The 19845-nt window shown below is 44.1% G+C and overlaps 1 protein-coding gene across 15 annotated transcripts in view; it reads left to right on the forward strand.

Moving 5' to 3' along the window:
• Positions 1-19845, forward strand: part of JPH1 (junctophilin 1) — a 117249-nt gene that overhangs the window by 67599 nt on the left and 29805 nt on the right. For all 15 annotated transcript variants that reach the window (XR_006278763.1, XR_005290858.2, XR_005290859.2 and 12 more), the window contains exon 3: positions 5512-5630. Coding sequence is in view for 12 of the 15 variants with exons in the window: in XM_043507697.1 (XP_043363632.1) it covers positions 5512-5630 (119 nt within the window). In the remaining 3 variants the exon portion in view is untranslated. The remainder of the gene's footprint in view (positions 1-5511; positions 5631-19845) is intronic.

The raw sequence follows: 19845 nt of genomic DNA on the forward strand, positions 1-19845 counted from the left end.
ATAATTATGCAGTACTTATTTGCTATCAAGTTTAAGTCAAACCACTGAACTGGTGGAAATCACTGGCTAAGCACCTGGGATGGGAGCTTGTTGAAGTGCTAAACCAGATTTTGCCAGCAGTAGCCTCTTCTGCATGTGCAGAGAGAATATTTTCTTCATTTCACTTTATTCAGCTAGCTAAATCAAAGTTAAGAAAGCAATTTAGAGTTGAAAAAGCAGAAAAGCTTGTTTTCCTCTTCCAATCTGTGAATAAAAACTAGGTGTGAAGGGTGAGCTCTGCTAGTTCTAAAATCTTAAAGGACACAGTGACCAGAAACAATTCACTAATTATAGATAATGCTTCCTTTATTTAATAAATAAGTTAATTTTAAATGCAAAAAATAAACATTTTGATAAAAGAAAAAAGCTTGTATCCAGCATACTTATGTTTTATTTAATTAAAAATGCTGGTTTTGTGTATTTAGTTTAATTGCATTTCCATCCAAATAAAGCCTGACATAAATCACAAATAAAAAAATATAATAAATAAGAAATGCATCATACACCATATTCTTACATAGTAAAACATTTTTAAAAATCAGACTGTTATGCCATATAATTGCTTAAATAAAGATGTATAAGAATAAAGGAGCACCAAATTTAATAAAAGCTATATTTAGTTGCAAATCAACATGTTTTAATGGTTACCAGCCAATGAAAATCAACCTTAATAACTAAAGTACAAATGCAATTAAAATCAATTATTTAAATCAAAGTTTTCTTCTTAAATCATTATCAAAATTGGTGATTAAATCAATCCACCCTTGTGTATTTGCACATTACACAAATAATGCAGATTATTTTTCACACAATTGGCCTAAATTCTTGGCATCTGAAATGTGCTCTAACTGGTCAAGTTATTTGTGTAAAATTTAGTTTGTTCTAATAATCAGCCTCAGGTGAAGGGAGCACAAATATGCAACATGTACGCTATCCATTTGACTGTAACATCATATGAGAATAGTTCATTTCTCAGGCATGTGTAACACTGCAGACTTTTATGCCCTAAAAGTTAAATGGATTATTCTAGTGGACCAGATTCCACCATAGAGGAGATGGGAGGTATGGACCCTTCTTAGGTACTTTTCTTAAGTGATTTGTCTGAATGAATCCATCCATGGGCAGATCTAGTTGAAGGTTTTCTAACTAAAAACTGGAGGGGGGGGAATATCCCCTCCCCTCTGGAGTTGCCAACATTTTTTTTGTTTTACAATTGTTTTTTGAAATACAAAAACAGGTTCTCAAATGATAAATTTCAATGATCATTTTGATAACATTTTGAAAAAATATTGACCTTCCTCACTGATGCAAAGCTCTTACATATCAGACTCCATTAGTAATACTTTCTTTCATTTCCAGTTGCTTAGGAGAGTCTCTCTCATCTTGGCAGACAATGTTCGGTCATCAGTTATACACATCTTTGTCACCTCCTGTCTGGATTAAAGTTATTCGGTATAACTGGGCATGGAGCCATCAACCCTTTGGTAACTCCATATAGCAGAATATACATTTAAAAAATAAAAAAAAATCCTACCATAACAAAACACTGCTCTGCCTGCACATTTTTTCCCACTGGGGAGAGAACAAATCATGAATGATAGATGTTAATCACGTCACTTAATGCTCTATTGGAAGGTACTCAGATACTATGGTAATGAGGTTAGTATGACAACCTCTGTAGAATAGCTTAAGTGTGTTGTAACGTCAGAAAAAATATGCAAAATAAAATGTAAGTGATTCATTCCCTTAACATTTCATTTTGTCATTCATCATGACCCTCACACCCTGCAATTTGTGGATGTACTGTTGATTTCTACGGGAGTTTTGTTTACACAGAGCTTTGCAGTATTGGGCACTAAATGGGTAAAAGGAAAAAAGCAAATGTTAAAAAGGTTCTTCCATGAAAGAGGAAATTAGTGAGAGCAGGACCTACTGTTATTGACCACACAGAACTCTGAGCTCTAAACTTGGCATTTGCTTTTCCAAAGATTGTAATTAGAAAGAGGATAATAAACTTCAAGAAAGTGATGTTACTCATTATTTAGGAGAATCAAGAAACAGCTTGAAAGCAATTAGGAGGAGCCACATGATTGATAAAGAGCACAGGTTCATTAAGAACTGATTAAGTCAGACATACTAGATCAGAGGTGGCAAACTACGGCCCCCAAGCCACATCCAGCCCACGGGACCGTCCTGTCCGGCCCTTGAGCTCCTGGCTGGGGAGGCTAGCCCCTGCCCCCTACCCCGCAGCCTCAGCTCACCGTGCTGCCAGCACTCTGGGCAGCGGGGCTGCGAACTCCTGCTGGGCAGCAGAACCTCCATACAGGTTCGGAACCCCAATGTGGCTCTGAAGCCAAAAATGTTGCCAACCCCTGTGCTATCTGGTTACTAAGAATATTATAGTGTTTATTCAAAATTTTCTGATAGATGGAAAACAGAATAATTAATGATGTGCCTTATACTGGGGAGAAAGCTGATTACTAGAAAGGTTTGTTTTGAGATCAGTATCTTCAATAATGTGCTGGAGAAGTACAGTAAATTGTACATTGATCACATTTACAGATGACCCTCAACTAGCAGGTATTGTAAACATACTGGAGGATATTGTGGAGAAATAAAACAATGGAGAGTTTTAAATGGAATTTAAATTGAGATAAATATTATACAGTATGCTTTGGATCCCTAATAGTTGATGCATGGAAGACACATGGCACTAGATGTAAAGCACATTTAGGATTAATGCAGAATGCCAATTAATGTTGCTTAAGCTTTTCAGCCCACAGTACACCACGTTTAAGTCACTTTTCAGGTATAAAAAGATGGACATCTGTAGGATTGTACCAATGGGACTGATTTTGAAAAGCCTCTGATTTTGTGCCCACAGTTCTGTGGGTGTAACTGATGTCATTTAGATATTTAACTACCCTAGTGAATCAAAAAAGCAAGAATACATCTAATGACATTAGTTGCACCCACAGTTTAGAAAGCCGAGACTTCTTTCAAGCTGAAACCCTTTGATTTAAATCCAGATATAATTTATAATAAAAGCAAGTACAGTAAAACTGAACTGTTGACATTAAAAAGAGAATGAGGTTCAGTTGTTGTCCATGTCCACTGAAGCAACAGAGATTTACTTTATAAATTAGGAAAAACTTTCTAACTATAAGGATAGTTAAACACTGGAATAGGCCTCCAAGGGAGGTTGTGGAATCTCTATCATTGTGGGGTTTTAAGAACTGGTTAGACAAATACCTATCAAGAATTCTCAGGTCCTGCCTCAGTGCAGGGGGCTAGACTAGATGGCCTTTGAAGTTCCTTCCAGCCCTACATTTCTGTGATTTCCTTGACTTCCCTACTATGCAAACTGTAGATACTTAGGGGGCCTCCGGTCTAGGAAGAGTCACAGAGTATGTAATATAAGCTCATTTCTATAGATCTATATTTATTGTACAAGAGGACTGTAGTTCAACTGCCACTGGAATAGCTTAATTGATCCTTGTTAATGATTGTGTTTTAGGAAACATTTTGGCCTCAGATGTTTAAAAGGACAGCTTTCTGATAGACTAAAGAGCCCTGTACTAATAGGCAAAGGCATTAGCAAGATCCAGCATTTGGAAACCAGACTATATATAAGCCACAAATTTTTAACAGTGAAGATAATTAACAATTAGAACAATTTACCTAGGGATGTGGTAGATATTCCATCACTTCAAGTTTTTAAATCAAATGTGGGTGTCTTTCTAAAGAGTACACTCTAGCTGATCCAGAAATAACAGGCTTGATACAGGAATTGCCAAGTGAATGTCTATGAATGGCGTTACACAGAAGGTCAAAGTAGATGATCATAATGGTCACCTTGGTCTTAAAATTGAATCCACTAGTTTCTATGAACTTCCATACCAACAGTGGTAGTGTCTTTGATTCTTTTCAGAAGGTTTTTTTATTCATATCTATTGCCATATTAGACACAAAAATACCATAGTTACTCATTTATCTAGCTTGTTTATATATTTATACTATAATTACATTTTTGTAGTAAATAAGCACATTTTTTTTTATCATGGGCACTTCTAAACTCTTCGGTTAACTGTGGGGGGCGGGGGAGGAGGTTGACTTCAGGATATTGTCTTAATTTGGCTACATCGGGGTGGCCAACCTGAGCTTGAGAAGGAGCCAGAATTTACCAATGTACATTGCCAAAGAGCCACAGTAATTTGTCAACAGCCCCCCATTAGCTCTCCCAGTGCCTCCCCCTCCCTCCCCGCACCTCCCAATCAGCTGTTTTGTTGCATGCAGGAGGCTGGGGGGGAGCAAGGGCATGGCAAGCTCAGGAGTGGGCGTGGGAAGGGGTGGAGTCGGGGCAGAGCCTGCGGCAGAGCCAGGGGTTGAGCAGGGAGCACCCCCCAGCACACTGGAAAGTTGGTGCCTGTAGCTCCAGCCCCGGAGTCGCTGCATATTAACTTCTGAAGAGCCGCATGTGGCCACCCCGGACTACATAGTGATTACACTAGCTGAATATAATTCATTATTTTGCAAAGCACTTCAAGACATCTTAAATGTAAAAGGAGTTATATAAAAGAAAATTACATTGTGTACAATTATAATTGGTATAATCTGGATGACATCCCATGTTCTTGGAGTTGGATATTTTTCTAGTTCTAATAATTTTGGCTTGTAAAGCTGTTTGTGGTTGCTGAAATGTTGGGGGAAGTTTTATCAGGATCCTCTGACTGCATTAATGATTTTTTCTAGCTCTCTTTTCCATTATGGTACTTTTGTATCTATATGATCAGTTATGTCCTCTGTCAAAGCCAGTTACATTTTTTTAATTTTGCAAAATGAAGAACGTGGCAGTACTGTAAAAAGCCCTTTAGCATCTATTAGGAACAGTTTATTTTAGATCTCTAAACTTTGAAACACCAAGGCTTAAACTGTCATCTATTTATAAATTTGCATGATATTTTCATCAAAAGTAAATGTATGCAATCATTATACTGTATTTGCTTGTATTGCCATCTTTCTTGAAATGAATACAAATTTGCTCGTTTGAGTTCACTGGCAAGAAAACCTTGCAACTGATCAGCTTTGTCTTCACATGATGCCACCTTTTAAGGCTGGGCCATATTTCCTACTGACTGTACTTCATTAAAACCACCTTTATACAATTTCAGCTCAGCAGACTGAAGAAAAATCCCCCAAAGCATCAAACAAAGATATTTTCCATTCACTTCCAAACTAGACTGATTATAGCAGACCAATAATTGTCCCAATATTATTTTGTGTAGACTTCATGGGTCATGATAACTTGTATGAAGGTTTGCTCTTTTGCAGTTATTCACAATCAACAGGCATAATTTTCTGGCTATACTTCATCATTTCTTTTCCAGAGACAATAATACTTTGCTCTCGGGTGTATTAATGCAACTAATGAAATGGCATCTGTGCATATAAACCCTTTTCTGCTCTGTATAGAACTGCACATGCAAGAGCTAAAGCTGATGCTGCGGATCAGGCTGCTCAGGCTGCTCGCCAGGAAAGTGATATTGCAAGAGCAGTTGCCAGAGAACTTTCACCAAGTTTCTACCAACCAGGTAAAGTTTTGATTGGTTTTGTTTTGTTTTTGTTTGGGAGATATTTTCCTTTTTATATTGTTTAAAGAAAAGGGTTCTTTGTTAAATTAAAAAGTTCATCTCATTTTTAATTTAATCACTTACTCAGAAACCATAGTTGTGTGTAGGCAATGAAGAGCAAAAGGGTTTTGTTTTTATTGTATTATCATTTGGTAACAAATAGTGCTTCCTATAAAACCTTTCACTATTGAAGTGTCAGTGTCAAGATTTTATAGGAGTATGCTGTGTCTGAGCATCTCCCTTAAGTTTGAAGTTAGAGTAAGTCTTACTCTGTCTTTAGAGAACATAATACAACTGAATTTTCAGTGTTATTTCTATGCCATGTTCATTACAGGCCAAATCCTGAAATCATTACTGAATCTTGGACAGTCAATGACAGCTTTGCCTGGACTAAGAACTAAGTAAAAAACAGAGGGCTAGATTGTGCCTGACCCTTACGCAAATATGTTAGTCCCTGTACTCAAAGTATCGCAGAAATTGCTCCATCCCAATTTCCCAACTGTAGATCTGCCCATTCACAGCACATATTCGTTGGCCATTTGGTGGAGAGGGGATAACAAGAAGCATTGGGATGTTTACCATATATTAGGTGTCCTTCAACAGTTATTTAAAAAGTAATTGATGAAAATAAAAACAATTCAAAAACATGTAGACCAAAGGGAACTTCAATTCTTCTTCGAGTGCTCGTTCATGTCAATTCCATGTGCACAGTCATTGAAGATTTTTGCCTTAGCGGTATCCGTAGGGTCAGCTGTGGCACACACCGCCCTTGAGTGCTGCGCTCATGCATCAGTGTATCAGGCGCCACTGGCCTATGCCCTCTCAGTTCCTTCTTACCGCCGTGGTGGTTAATTGAACGCCTTTGCTTGTATAGCAAGGGCTAGCAGTTTCATCTCTTCTGACACCGAGCCTTAGGGCTGTGTAAATAGTTACTCATAGTAGTTAGCGGTAAGTAGTTGTTAAGTGTATTTAGAAGTCAGAATCCCATTGGGGACTTCAGCCCAGACTGGGCATGCCCCGGTCTCTGGGGTTTAAGCCCTGCACGGACTGTAACAGGCCTATGTCTGTGAGTGCTCCCCATGGCAGCTGCCTCAAGTGCTTGAGGAAATCACATGTGAATCACAAGTGTTGTATTTGTAAAAACTTTCGACTCAGGACTCAGAAAGAACATGCTATTTGTTTGTGGGTTCTCCTCCGACTGGGTTCTGAGCCATCCCAGCCAGACTCGATCCCTGGTACCTCAGCCTTGGTGCGCAGCACACCCCCAGCACCACTCCCCATCACCGGTGCCCAAAAAGAAAACTAAGAAGCACGGCTCTCTAGCACCAGGCAAGAAAGGCCATGGGGCAAAAGACTCCGTTTGGGCAGCCTGGCCACTCTGGAGCCATGTGGACGTGCCTCCCCAGTCAGGGCCCTTAGCTCCTTAAAGGATCCACCACCGACTCCCAGCAGTAAGTAGGGAACCCAAACTTGTGGCAACATTGACACCTTCCCAAGCTCCCCCCAGTGCCAAGAGAGCAGAGGCCTATGCCCAGGCTGTCGGCACCGCGTGTGCCACAGGACGCAGCAAAGGCTTCCTACGAGGGCAAGCCAATCTCCAAGATCCCCCAGAGGACAATGGAGGGCCGCTGATCCCCTGAGCCAAGGTAGCGCTCTCCGTCTCTGTGCCACAGATCTCCAGCGTCGCAGCCCAGATCCTCTGGGGCTTGCCCTTGGTCACCGGCACTGCGTTCACGGTCCCCACTATCTTGACACGGATCACCTAGGGGTAGGCACCAGTCACCATACTACAGGCACCGTTCGCCCTGCTGCCAGTATCCTCCCAGTGCAGATCTCTGTTGTCTGCCCTATGGGAGCACTGCGATACCAGTCCCCCCGGCACTGGCGAGACTCCACCGGCACAACTGGGCACCAGAGGCCACTCCACCTTGGCAGCACAGCCAGTGGCCAGGGCAGTGGCCCTGTTGGAGTGCTTGGGGCATTCCGATGATGCCGATGCCCGCTTCGCACTGCTTCTCTGCCACCACCTCAGAGCAACCGTTGACAGCACCAGGATCGGTGCATGAAATGCACTCGGAAGTTGGGGTAGAGGAGACAGTACCCACCCCAAAACCCCATGGGGGATAATGTCCCGTGGCCTCCCAAGCTGTACAATCATCGTCTTTGTCTCTGGACAATGTGGTCCTGGGACCTTCAAGGGCCAGCCTGCTGGATGATTTTAAGGAACACCAGTCCCTGCTTCGACGGGTGGCCGAGAACTTGGGCCTAGAGATGGAGGAGATGGCTGAGCAAGCAGATACCTTGTTCAGTGTGCTCTTGGCCTCTACCCCTGCCCATGTGACACTACCAGTGCATGACAGAGTACTGAAAATTGCCTTCTGGCAAACCCCATCGTCCATCCCTCCCACCTCCAAAAGGGCCAAAAAGAAGTACTTAATCCTGGACCAAGGATTTGAGTACCTATATACGCACCCATCTCCTGGCTCACTGGTCGTCTCTGCAGCCAACAAAAAGGACAAGCAGGGGCACACCAGTCCAGTTCCCAGAAATAAAGAGGCCAAAAGACTGGACCTTTTCAGGAGTAAAATGTATTCAACAGCCAGCCTGCAATTCCAGGTGGTGAACCACTGGGCCTCTTGGGCAGGTACAGTTTTAACTTATGGGACTCCTGGCTTCAGACCACTGGCCTGTCCCAAGAAATGCAGGCCTCAATCCAGGACCTCCGATTCGATGGGAAAGGTCTCTTTGCGGAGTAAATAGATGCGAGGCTGCATGTGTTAAAGCAGTGGTCTCCAAACGGGGGTGTGCAAGATGATCCCAGGGGGTGCGCGGCAGCAGGAGCACCACCGGACGGCACTCCAACATTTTTTTTCTTTGGTAGCAGCTCTGCACGTCCATAGCTGGTGTTCCCCTCTGGTGGCGCTCTACGACAGGTTTTCCGGTCCTGTTCCGTCGGCGGCACGTCTGCGGCGGGTCTTCCGGTCTTTTTCCGTCAGCAGCGCGTCTGCAGCAGGTCTTCCGGTCTTTGCCCTGGGGGTACACAAGCCAAAAAGTTTGGAGACCACTGTGTTAAAGGACATTTGAGCCACCCTTCACTCGCTGGACATGCATATGCCGCAGTCTGCAAGGAAGCAGTTCCAGCCACCCCCACCACCAAGGCCTTGGCAGTCTTATCAGGGGTCTGCTAGGAGAAGGGATAGAGACGTGAACTTGAGTTGTTGCCAGCCTTCCTTCTCCCACTCACCCGCGCAGCCCAGCCCGGCAAAGCACCCTGGGGGCCAGAAGTGCTCATTTTAAAGGTGTGCTTGAGAGCAACGCCCCAGTCAGCTCCCCGGATCCACCTTGTTCTTTCCTCAAACATCTTTGTCCCTACCATTCAGCCTGGTTGCAGGTCACCTCAGACCGCTGAGTGCTGGACATAGTATTTCGGGGCTATACCCTGCAATTCTTGGCTGCACCTCCCTTCTACCTCCCACCCCCATCCCTCTTCAGGGACCCTTCTCACAAGGAATTCCTCGTTCAGTAGGTCAGAAACTTCCTGCGCTTTGGGGGGTGGGGTGGAGGAGGACGTCCCTCGGGACATGAAAGAAAAGGGTTTCTATTCCCAGTACTTTCTAATCCCAAAAGCAAAAGGGGGCCTCAGACCCATTCCGGACCTGCATCACCTCAACAAGTCTCTCAGGAAGTTGAAGTTTCACGTGGTCTCCCTAGCCTCCATCATCCCCTCCCTGGATCTGAGAAACTGGTACACCGCCCTCGACTTGAAGGATGCTTATTTCCATATTCCAAGGTCACAGATGTTTCCTCTGTTTCGTAGTGGACAGATGCCATTTTCAATTCATGGCACGGCCCTTAGGCCTCTCATCGGCCCAAAGGGTGTTCACAAAATGTATGGCACCAGTGGCTGCTTACCTGAGGTGGCAAGGAGTCCAGGTTTTCCCATATCTCGACGACTGGCTTATCAAGGGCAGATCTCTGGAACAAGTGCAGAGGAGCCTTGATCTGGTGCGTTCCACCTGCTGCAACCTTAGCCTGTTAATAAACAAGAAAAAATCCACCTGAAGGCCAATGCAACGAATACAGTTCATTGGGGCAGTTCCTTCCAGTAGCGCATTTTCAAGTCATGTCAGACCTGATCTCCAGTGTGAAGAACCCGCTCACCACTGCTCACATCTGCTGCAGTTGTTGGGCCACATGGCCGCACACAAACTTGGCAGCACTGCACATGACCGCATGGCTACTGCATGGCTGAATGCGGACGAATGGGAATACTCGGCCTGGGTTCAACGGGTCTTGTTGGGTAGCGGAACACCCCTCCACCAGCGTGACTTGCTTGGCCAAGTGGAAAAGATTCATGGGCTATGCCTTGGAATGGCATGTCCAGGCCTCGCTGCAGGAGATCCTAGTCTATCTGCAGCATCTCAAACTCCAAGGTTTGTCCCTGACATTGATCGAGGTCCGCTATCTCAGCTTTCCACTTTCTGTTCCAAGTCAGGTCGATCTTTGCTCACAACATGATGGGCCGGTTTTTGAAAGGCCTGGAACATCTCTACCCACATGTCCGGGATCCTGTCCTTCCCTGGGACCTGAATCTCGTGCTGTCGAGGCTCATAGGGCCTCCCTTCGAGCCTTTGGCTTCCTCCTCTCTCCTAGAAGGTTTCATTCCTGGTTGCAATAATGTCAGCCCACCTGGTGTCTGAGATCAGGGTAGTTCAGAACCACCCTATATGGTCTTCTACAAAGATAAGATCCAGGTGCGACCACACCCAGCGTTTCTGCCTAAAATAGTTTCCCAGTTTCATACAACACAGGACAGGACATATACTTACTCATCTGCTTTCCAAAGCCTCATATGTCAGATGAGGAACACAGGCTGCACTCCCTGAACGTCAGAAGTAGGCCTTCTACATAGCTAGAACGAAGCCGTTCCGTAAGTCAACGCAGTTGTTTGTGGCAGACAGAATGAAAAGTCGCCCAATGTCTACTCAAAGGATTTCATCCTGGATCACAGCCTGCATCTGCTGTGAGCTGGCAAAAGTTCCTCCACCAGCAATCATGATGGCACACTCGAGTAGGGCACAAGTGTTGTCAGCAGCCTTGCTGGCCCAGGTACCAATCCAAGAGATCTGTAGGACCACTAGCTGGTCGTCTGTCCACACGTTCACGTCTCATTATGCACTTACCCAGCAAACTCAAGACGACACTGGCTTTGACAGAGCAGTGCTGCAAGCTGCCTGACGATGAACTCTGAGCTCACTTCCATGGACACTGCTTGTGAGTCACCTAGAATGGAATCAACATGAGCAAGCACTTGAAGGAGAAAAACCACTTACATACCTTTTCTTAATTGTTCTTTAAGATGTGTTGCTCATGTCCATTTCATTACCCGCCCCCCTGCCCTCTATTGGAGTTACCGGCAAGAAGGAACTGAGAGGGCGTAGGGCCAGCAGCGCCAGATATACTGACACATGAGCTAGGGATGTAAAAGTTTAACCGGGTAACCGATAAGCATTAAGTTTTTCTGTTAACCATTAAATTCTTCCGGGGTCCTGGCTGCCAACCCCGTGCACCTGGTTGTCTGCTGCTGCCTGTGCCATGCATCCTGGTGCACCAGAGGTCCTGGCAGCCAGGACCTTGGGAGCGGGTCGGCAGCCAGGATCCCGGGTGTGGGGCCAGCAGCGGAGCTCCGCGTAAAACGTTGAGGTGCTGCAGCACCTCCGCTGCCCCACATTCCTAGTTCCCCGGTTAAACGTTTAACCGTGTAACCGATAGAATTTTAATCAGATACACGGTTATTGTTTTTACACATTATTTATATCCCTAGCATGAGTGCGGCACTCAAGGGGGCACCACAGCCATCCTACGGATACCGCTAAGGCAAAAATCTCTGACGACCACACACATGGGTGCAAGCACACCTAGAATGGAATGAACATGAGCAGCACATCGTGAAGAACAACAGATACGAAAAAATGGGTAACAGTTTTTTATCTAGTGTTAATATGTATTTTCAGAATATTATCTGGTCTCTTACCTGTCCAATAAGAACATTACAGCCATACTCGGTCAGATCAGTGGTCCATCTAGCCTAGTATCCTGTCTCTGACAGTGGCCGGTGCCAGATGATTCAGAGGGAATGTACAGAACAAAGCAATTTCATGTGATCCACCCACTGTCTTCCAATCCCAGTTTCTGGCAGTTCATAGATTCTAAGGTCAGAAGGGACCATTATGATCATCTAGTCTGATCTCCTGCACAACGCAGGCCACAGAATCTCACCCACCCACTCCTGCAAAAAACCTCTCACCTATGTCTGAGCTATTGAAGTACTCAAATCGTGGTTTAAAGACTTCAGTTGGAGGTTTAGGGACACTTGGAGCATAGGGGTCAAGTCCCTGCCCATCTTGGCTAAAAGTCATTGATGTACCTATTCTCCATGAACTTATTCTTTGTGAATCCAGTCATACATTTGGCCTTCACAACGTCCCCCTGACACAGGTTCCGTAGATTGACTGTGTGTTGTGTGAAGTACTTCCTTTTGTTTGTTTTAAACCTGCTGCCTGTTAATTTCATCTGGTGACCCCTAGTTCTTGTGTTATGTGAAGTGGTAAATAATACTTCCCCATTTACTTTCTCCTTACTGTTAATGATTTTATAGACCTCTATCATATTCCCCTTTAGTCAAGAGTTACAGGTCTTTGATTATCTTTCTAGGGCAGAGGTCCCAAAAATTTTAACCTCATGCCCCACCTTACTCCTGTCCGCCCCTCCTCTCCCCCTCGCTCCGCTCCTGGCAGAGCCGGGAGCAGGGCCTCGGCTCCAGAAGGCTGGGACACAGACAGGGGTAAAGAGGCTGACACCTCCACACACCCCCGAATATTCCTCCGTGCCCCACAGTTTGGGGACCTCTGTTCTAAGGCTTGTCTTCACTCGCAGGTTAACACAAATTATAGCTCAATTTTCCTACTAACTTTTCCCGCTATCAAGACAAAAAACCCTCCTCCCTCATTTATGGGATATGGTTGAAATCACATGAGTTAGCTAACATGGTTCAGGGAGTAAGGCAGACCTCAAGTGAGCTTCCCACTCAAAGTATCTGTAGTGTGTTGTAACCCTGCAGATGAAGGCCACGAGTTCTTCAGTGCCTTCCCACAATCTCCCAGCACCCTCACCCTGTGACCTTTTCTTACCATCAGCCTATTCCCTCTTTCCTTACCAAAAGTCACCAACCACTGGAAATAAGGCAGTTTAGCATCCTGGCTCCATAGTTGTATGTGCCTTCCTGCAACTACACTCATTTCCAGACCATAAGCTCAGAACAATTTCTGGGATATACGTGCTGAGACAATACATGGGAAACCACACATTTCATGATCTTCTGAAATTTTATTTTAAAATGAGTTTATTTTTTTGTCTCAGCATGCTTTATTCTCAGTCTTGGAACTTAACTTTATTTTTTTGCAGCCTGAGCCAAAGCAAAGAAATTCATTATTACATCTCAAACTACAGTACATCCTCATGATTATAATGAGCAGTTTTGTTTTGACAAAACCTTTCTAGTTTACGTTTATATATAATATAAATACAAGATGCTCTATCCCTATTTCTACTCTACTTGTGTGTGTATTTTCCTAAGATCGGTATATGGTCACATCCTGGAAGTGCTCCCAATGATTTCAAATGTTGCAGTAAAGGCGTGTATCTAGGACAGTGGTCTCCAACCTTTTTACGTCTAAGATCACTTTTTGAATTTAAGGGCAACCCAGGATCTACCCCACCCCTTCTCCGAAGCCTTGCCCCGCTCATTCCATCCCCCCCCCCGTCGCTTACTCTTCCCCACCCTCACTCACTTTCACTGGGCTGTGATGGGGTTGGGGTTCGGGAGGGGGTGCAGCTCTGGGATGGGGCCAAGGGGTTCGCAGTGTGGGAGGAGGCTCTGGGCTGAGCCTGGGGCAGGGGGTTGGGGTGCAGGGAGGGGCAGGGTGCTGGCTGTGGGAGGGGGGGTCAGGGCTTTGGCAGGGGCTTGGGGTGCAGGAGGGGGTATGGGGTGCTGTCTCTGGGAGGAGGGTCAGGGCTGGGGCAGGGGGTTTGGGGTGCTGGCTCAGGAGGAGGGTCAGGACTGGGGTAGGGGCTTGGTGCAGGAGGGGGTCAGGGTGCAAGCTCTGGGAGGGTGTTTGGGTACAGGAGGAGGCTGCAGCGCCACCTGGGAGCTGCCCGTGGTAAGTGCCACCCAGCGGGAGGCCGCATCCCAACCCCTAGCCCTGAGCCCCCTCCTGGAGCCAGCACCCCATACCCTGCCCCCCAACGCCCTGCCCCAGCCCTGATCCCACTCCCAGAGCCAGCACCCAGCACTCCCTCCTGTACCACAACATCCCTGCCTACCCTGGCCCCACACCACTCCCAGAAAGGGCCAACATGCCTCTGCAGCCCCTGAGAGGGGATGTGGGGCACATGGATCTGCACACTTGCCCCTCTCTGCAGGCACGGCCCCAAAGCTCCCATTGGCCACAGTTCCCCGTTCCTAGCCAATGGGAGCTGTAGGGACAGTGCTTGCAGGCAGGAGCAGCAGCCCCGCAGGGGCGTGCAGGCCACTTCTGGAAGTGGCGTGGGGCTGCAGCAGGCAGGGAGCTGGCCTTAGCAGCAGCCCCACTACACCACCGGAGATTGCAATTGATTAGGAGAGTCCCCAGGATCAACCAGTCGATCACGATCAGTGGATTGGTGATCACTGATCTAGGAGAATCACTGATTTAAACACAGTACAGTCTTTCACATGAACAATTTAGGTAAGCAGTTTTGTCTCTTTAAAGTACAAAGTGACATTAGTTTAACTGTTATGTAACTATTTATTAGCTTACAGATTTCAAAATCAATGAAAGGTCAAATAATGATTTAAATTTGATTTTCTAAGTTTCTTTTATAATTGTTAATTTTGGATTATATATTGGTATATGTAAAGCAAACAAGTGTAGAAAAGCGTATGGACAGAGAAAAAGTAATCTAAATTTTGAACACAATCACACATCATGGGTTCAGAATAAAGTCAGAGAACCAAATCTCTTGAAAGGACTGCATTTCTTTGAATATATATACATGCTTTAAATTTTTAGTAGGCTTTAATTTGCTCAAGCTGTTTGGCCACATCCAATAATCATAACAGTAATATTTTTGAATAGACCCAGTTAATACCTCTCCATGAGTGAGTAAGGTAAGAACTTGGAAACAGGGACCTTGTCAAAATTAAATAGGTTAGAGGAGGATAATAGGGAGTATGGAAGCCTACAGAAAGAGTGGTGCTAGAAGCTCCCAAAATTGGGAGACAGAAGGGGCCCTAATAGCCAAACAGTAAATGCTAAAGTGTGTCAATGTGGCCCCCGGACAAGGATTCTATCAGCCTGAGATCATAGAATCATAGAATATGAGGGTTGGAAGGGACCTCAGGAGTTCATCTAGTCCAACCCCCTGCTCAAAGCAGGACCAATCCCCAACTAAATCATCCCAGCCTGGGCTTTGTCAAGCCTGACCTTAAAATCTTCTAAGGAAGGAGATTTCACCACCTCCCTAGGTAATGCATTCCAGTGTTTCACCACCCTCCTAGTGAAAAAGTTTTTCCTAATATCTAACCTAAACCTCCCCCACTGCAACTTGAGACCATTACTCCTCGTTCTGTTCCTTTTCATTGCATACCTGGAGATCAAAAGTAATGTTATTTAACATGGCTTAATTCTGATGTAAAGGGGGTGTAAGAGGATCCATTTCTCATCAAGAAGAATTTCCATTTTACAACTGTTTTGTTCCAATTGTGTGGGGAAAATCTTGACCCCCTACTCCACAGGTGTAGAGACCCTCTGCAAAAGAACTCTTTCACCTTACTGTACAAGAGAAGGAAGGACAGTATTGAGTCTGCAGGGGGTGCATGCCCCTTGTACATCATGGCACTCAGTTCTTCATGGGATCTCAACTATACATATCCTTCTGTCAAACCTCCTACAAAGGTGTGTTTGCCAGAATGTGGTGGCTACTTCAGTCATTCGGATGAAGTGCAACAGTAGAGCTGTTTACTGCCCATCTACGATCAGGGTGAAAGGATTCCTCCCCTGGTCCTTGTGACATTCGTGATGCAAGGCAATGTCATTCATGCTCAATTCTGCGGGCAGGATTATGGCCAGCAAGAGAACAGAAGAGGAAAGTTCATCGGCAGGTAGATCACATTAGAAAGTTTTTAGAAAGTTTTTGCTGAATCAGTCTCTTATGTGGGAACATTTACAACCTGTGTAGTTAGAGATAGAAAGAGCAGGTTTTATGAATCTTGATGTTAAGTTTCCTAATCCATTATAAACATTTCCAGACATGTGAGATGTCTATTTTAATTTTTGTTCCTTTTTTTAAAAAGCTTTGTTTTAAGAGACTGAAATATTCAAGACTTTGACCAAATTTTAAGTATCCCACATCAGCCACAATAGAGCATAGGATTTGCAGAGGGTATTGTATTGAATTGTGCACCTGTGAATCTCCTCAAAGGTGCATGAATTTTAACATATCCAGTTTCAGGTTGAACGTTCTGAATGTTTTGCTCAAATAGATCACTTCTGTCTGGTATCATCCAGTTCTGAACCTCACAGTACGCAGCAGTGTTACGTTTAAATATTTCAGTATAACATAGCTAGGACTGACAGAGCACTATTTCTTATTATCATGTGTCATTAACAATAATAAACAAGGCACGCCCATAATAATATTTATATATCCCTCTCCAAGAGCCATTATTTAAAATAATACTAGGTTTATGCCTGTTTAAAAGAAAACAAACTCAACATTGTTGTCTCCGTTATAGCAATTTCTCAAGCCTATTCGGTTGCCAGCATCTCCATAGAGTCCTGTTAGGTATTACTGAAAGATACTGAAGCATGAGATAGTCTCAATCTCCATGACTCTAGTTAAGACACAGCCTTTCATTGCATTGAATTGTCTTGGGGAAAAAAAGATACTGTGGGAAAATGTAATTTTACCCTCTTCTTGGCTAGAACTGTATGTGTGGTAAGCAAGCAATCTGTCAGCAAGGTATGCATGACTGCACATGGGATATCAACAATTTTCTTTAAGAAAGAGAAACAGAGTGAAGGCTAAAGTCTCCCGTCTGAAATGTTTCTCCTTAAACAAGTGATCATTGTGTCTTTTCTCTTTTAGCCAGATCCTATCTGATACTCCTGAGGCCTAAGCTCAGTGAAATCTCTGTGAGTCTTTGGATCAGGCTCTTAAATTTTTGGTCCTCAAACTCTTGCCTCCTACTCAGTATATACCGGGGACAATGTGGGTTGCAATTTACAATTATGAAATGAAACAATTTTAGCTTGTCCCCTAGCATGATGCCTCTTACATTCCAACTGAACATTAGATGTACCTATTTTCACATTTAAATATTGCACTCATTTTACACAGACACCAGCAGGTGTCAAAATGTACTAGTTGTTATACTGTAGTTTAGAGGGAGAATGAAAAGGGAGTAAAGCAGTAAAACAAGCTAGCATATTGTAAAAGTGAGATCTCAGTCTGAATCGTGAATACTGAAATACCATTAAAGTCCTGACATTTACCTTTTCTGTAATTAGTTACCTTAGTATTTGCATATTGGAAATACAGTACCACAAGTGTGACTGCAAAGATAAATAATGTGATGTGGTGAACAAGAAGGTACAGGGAGCCCTGCCTCTTAGCCTGCTCATGCTAGGACCCTGCATAATCTGATTTCTAGCACTGCAGACAGCAAAGGGGTATGGCTACGGGTCTAGGGGGTGGTGGTTCTGTGAGGGTTAGAAATTTACTTTTTGGAAAATGAAAACTGAGAGTCTCACATAATCACATGATTTAGGGAGAAACAATGCATCTTTTAATGGAAAGGGGGCATGAATTCTGTTATACTGTAGTCGGAGATGACTGTGTGATTGTGAGTCTGATTCTGATCTTAAACTAGTGAGAACCAGGAGTTATTATTGAAGTCAGGGAGTTGTTACTGAAGTTACACTTATAGAAAACTGATGAAACTGAGATCAGCATCTGGCATAATAAGTCTAAAACAGTGAGTATTTTGCCCATAAAACCACTCATATCTGAACAATTTTGTGGCACAGCAGAATCTTGAGGGAACAACACTTTATCTTCTTTATTTTGAATTTCAAGCTGATATTTCTCGCTGAAGTTCTAAAGGCATAAGGAGTGCTCTGAGCTACAACCTATGAATTAGATCAGTGTGCTGGATCTGTTGTTGCTTCAGATTATCAGCGGTTTCCCTTTCGGGAAGTGGATTGCCATCTGTCTTTAAGGAAGCTGTTTTGATGCCAAGGGGGAAAAAAGGCTACTATTACAATCTTGTTAAACATCCTATCTCCAACCTTCCTATAGTCCATGAGGGGAGTATCCCTTATCTTCTGGGAACAGTAAACCTCAGTGGGGGTGGGGAGGGATTGTTTTGATGCTACTCGATTTGAATGCTTCCCCAGGTTAGAATTTTAAAAACCAGAATTTATCAGGCTTTCCCCATGAGCAATTCCACCCAGCCATCAGCACTAGAAGCACAACGATGCAGTGAGAGATGGGCTGAGAGACGAGAGCACCCCACATCAGTGAAAGATATCATTTCTCTCCCACCCCCACACTGCATATTTTGTTCTTGTTTAAAATTTCTTACACACAGTTGATTGTAGTTTTGGCCTAAGGTTGGTCAGTCTATATACCTGGAGTATTACTAAGGTTGCAATAATTGCTGTTGGGTGTGTTAGGTAGATGGATGGACCTGACATGCCCAAGGCTTGGTTTGTGTATTTACAGATCTCAACTCCCAGCATACAGCTCTAGATCTCATTGTGCTGGAGATTTTTATTTTCTTCGGTGCTTCTGGTTCATATTCATATTTCCTCTAACTTGGTCAGACTGCTATGGAGCCTACATGGCCTGGTAGAGATTGTGAGGGCCAAACAGCTGCTCTTGTTTTGTATAGAACTACTCCATTTAATTTACTCAATAGTCTCTGCTTTGAGTAGTAAATATTAATCCCCAGTAGCAATCCAAAAGTCCAGGTTTCGTTCAGTGCATGTTAACTAAACAACTCCTCTCCCCTACCCCTGCCCCCAAGTCCAAATATATGCAGGGGGAAACTTGTTACTTGGCTTATAATTATATATTTTCTACATGCATTCAGATGCAATAAGGCAAATTCTTCTCCCTCCTTTGTGGTGACTTCCGGCCAACAGGCAGTGGAGCCAGGACAGCTATGCAAATCCATTAGCTCAACATCATGATGGAATGGGGGGAACATATAAAAATCTCTGGTAGAGTTTGTGACAATTTGGGGGATCTGTCTATACAAATTATGAATTCTGGTCCATATTATGAAGTTGTTCCTATGAAACGCCTGAATGACAGGTTGGCTGATGAGGCTGGAAAAAGCTACTTTCTCCAACTTGTCTGCAGGGAGGAAGAAGTGGAACAAGTGGAAAATCCTCCAACCGGACAAAGGGACAGATGTAACAAAGCAAGAGTTTTTAAAAGGACTCTTAAGGGGAAGGCTTTGGAGAGAGACATGGGAAGTTTGGGCAGGAGATGTGAAGAGATAGGCATGCTTTCAAAAGCAGGAGGACTAGATTTCGCTGCACAACCAACCAAGCTCAGAGAACACAAGCTGAAATAAGGAGAGAGGCTCCATGGGTCAGAAGTCAAGACATGAGCTTCAACAGAAGGATCCTGGACACCTCAGAGAATGTTCTAGAATGATGAGGAAACTAAGTCAGGGAAATGTGTGTAAGGGTTATTATTTTTGTATTGAGTTGCATGTATTTCTCATGAGATTAAGTCAAGAGCATGGGGGTCTCAGCTCACGGGAGAGGGTGCTAGACAAAGAATTTGCACTTCGAGTGTGCCTACCCGAAGCCAGGGCAGTGCCTGGATTTTGTTCACACTCCAGAGGCTTAAAGATCAGTGTGTGAATCCCCTCACAGCAGTCTGGAGTACCCAAGTTCAAGTAGGTCTTTGATAGAGTTATGCACATGTTAAGGGGGGGAGGGGGGAATTTCTCTAGGTTAACAGAACCATGAGCAGTTAACAGCTTGGCTTTTTCAAGAACAAGACATACCAGACCAATTCTATTGAAATTTTCAAATATAACTTCACAAGTACTACTGTA

This window comes from Dermochelys coriacea, chromosome 2, assembly GCF_009764565.3.
Source record: "Dermochelys coriacea isolate rDerCor1 chromosome 2, rDerCor1.pri.v4, whole genome shotgun sequence".
Lineage (NCBI taxonomy): Eukaryota > Metazoa > Chordata > Testudines > Dermochelyidae > Dermochelys > Dermochelys coriacea.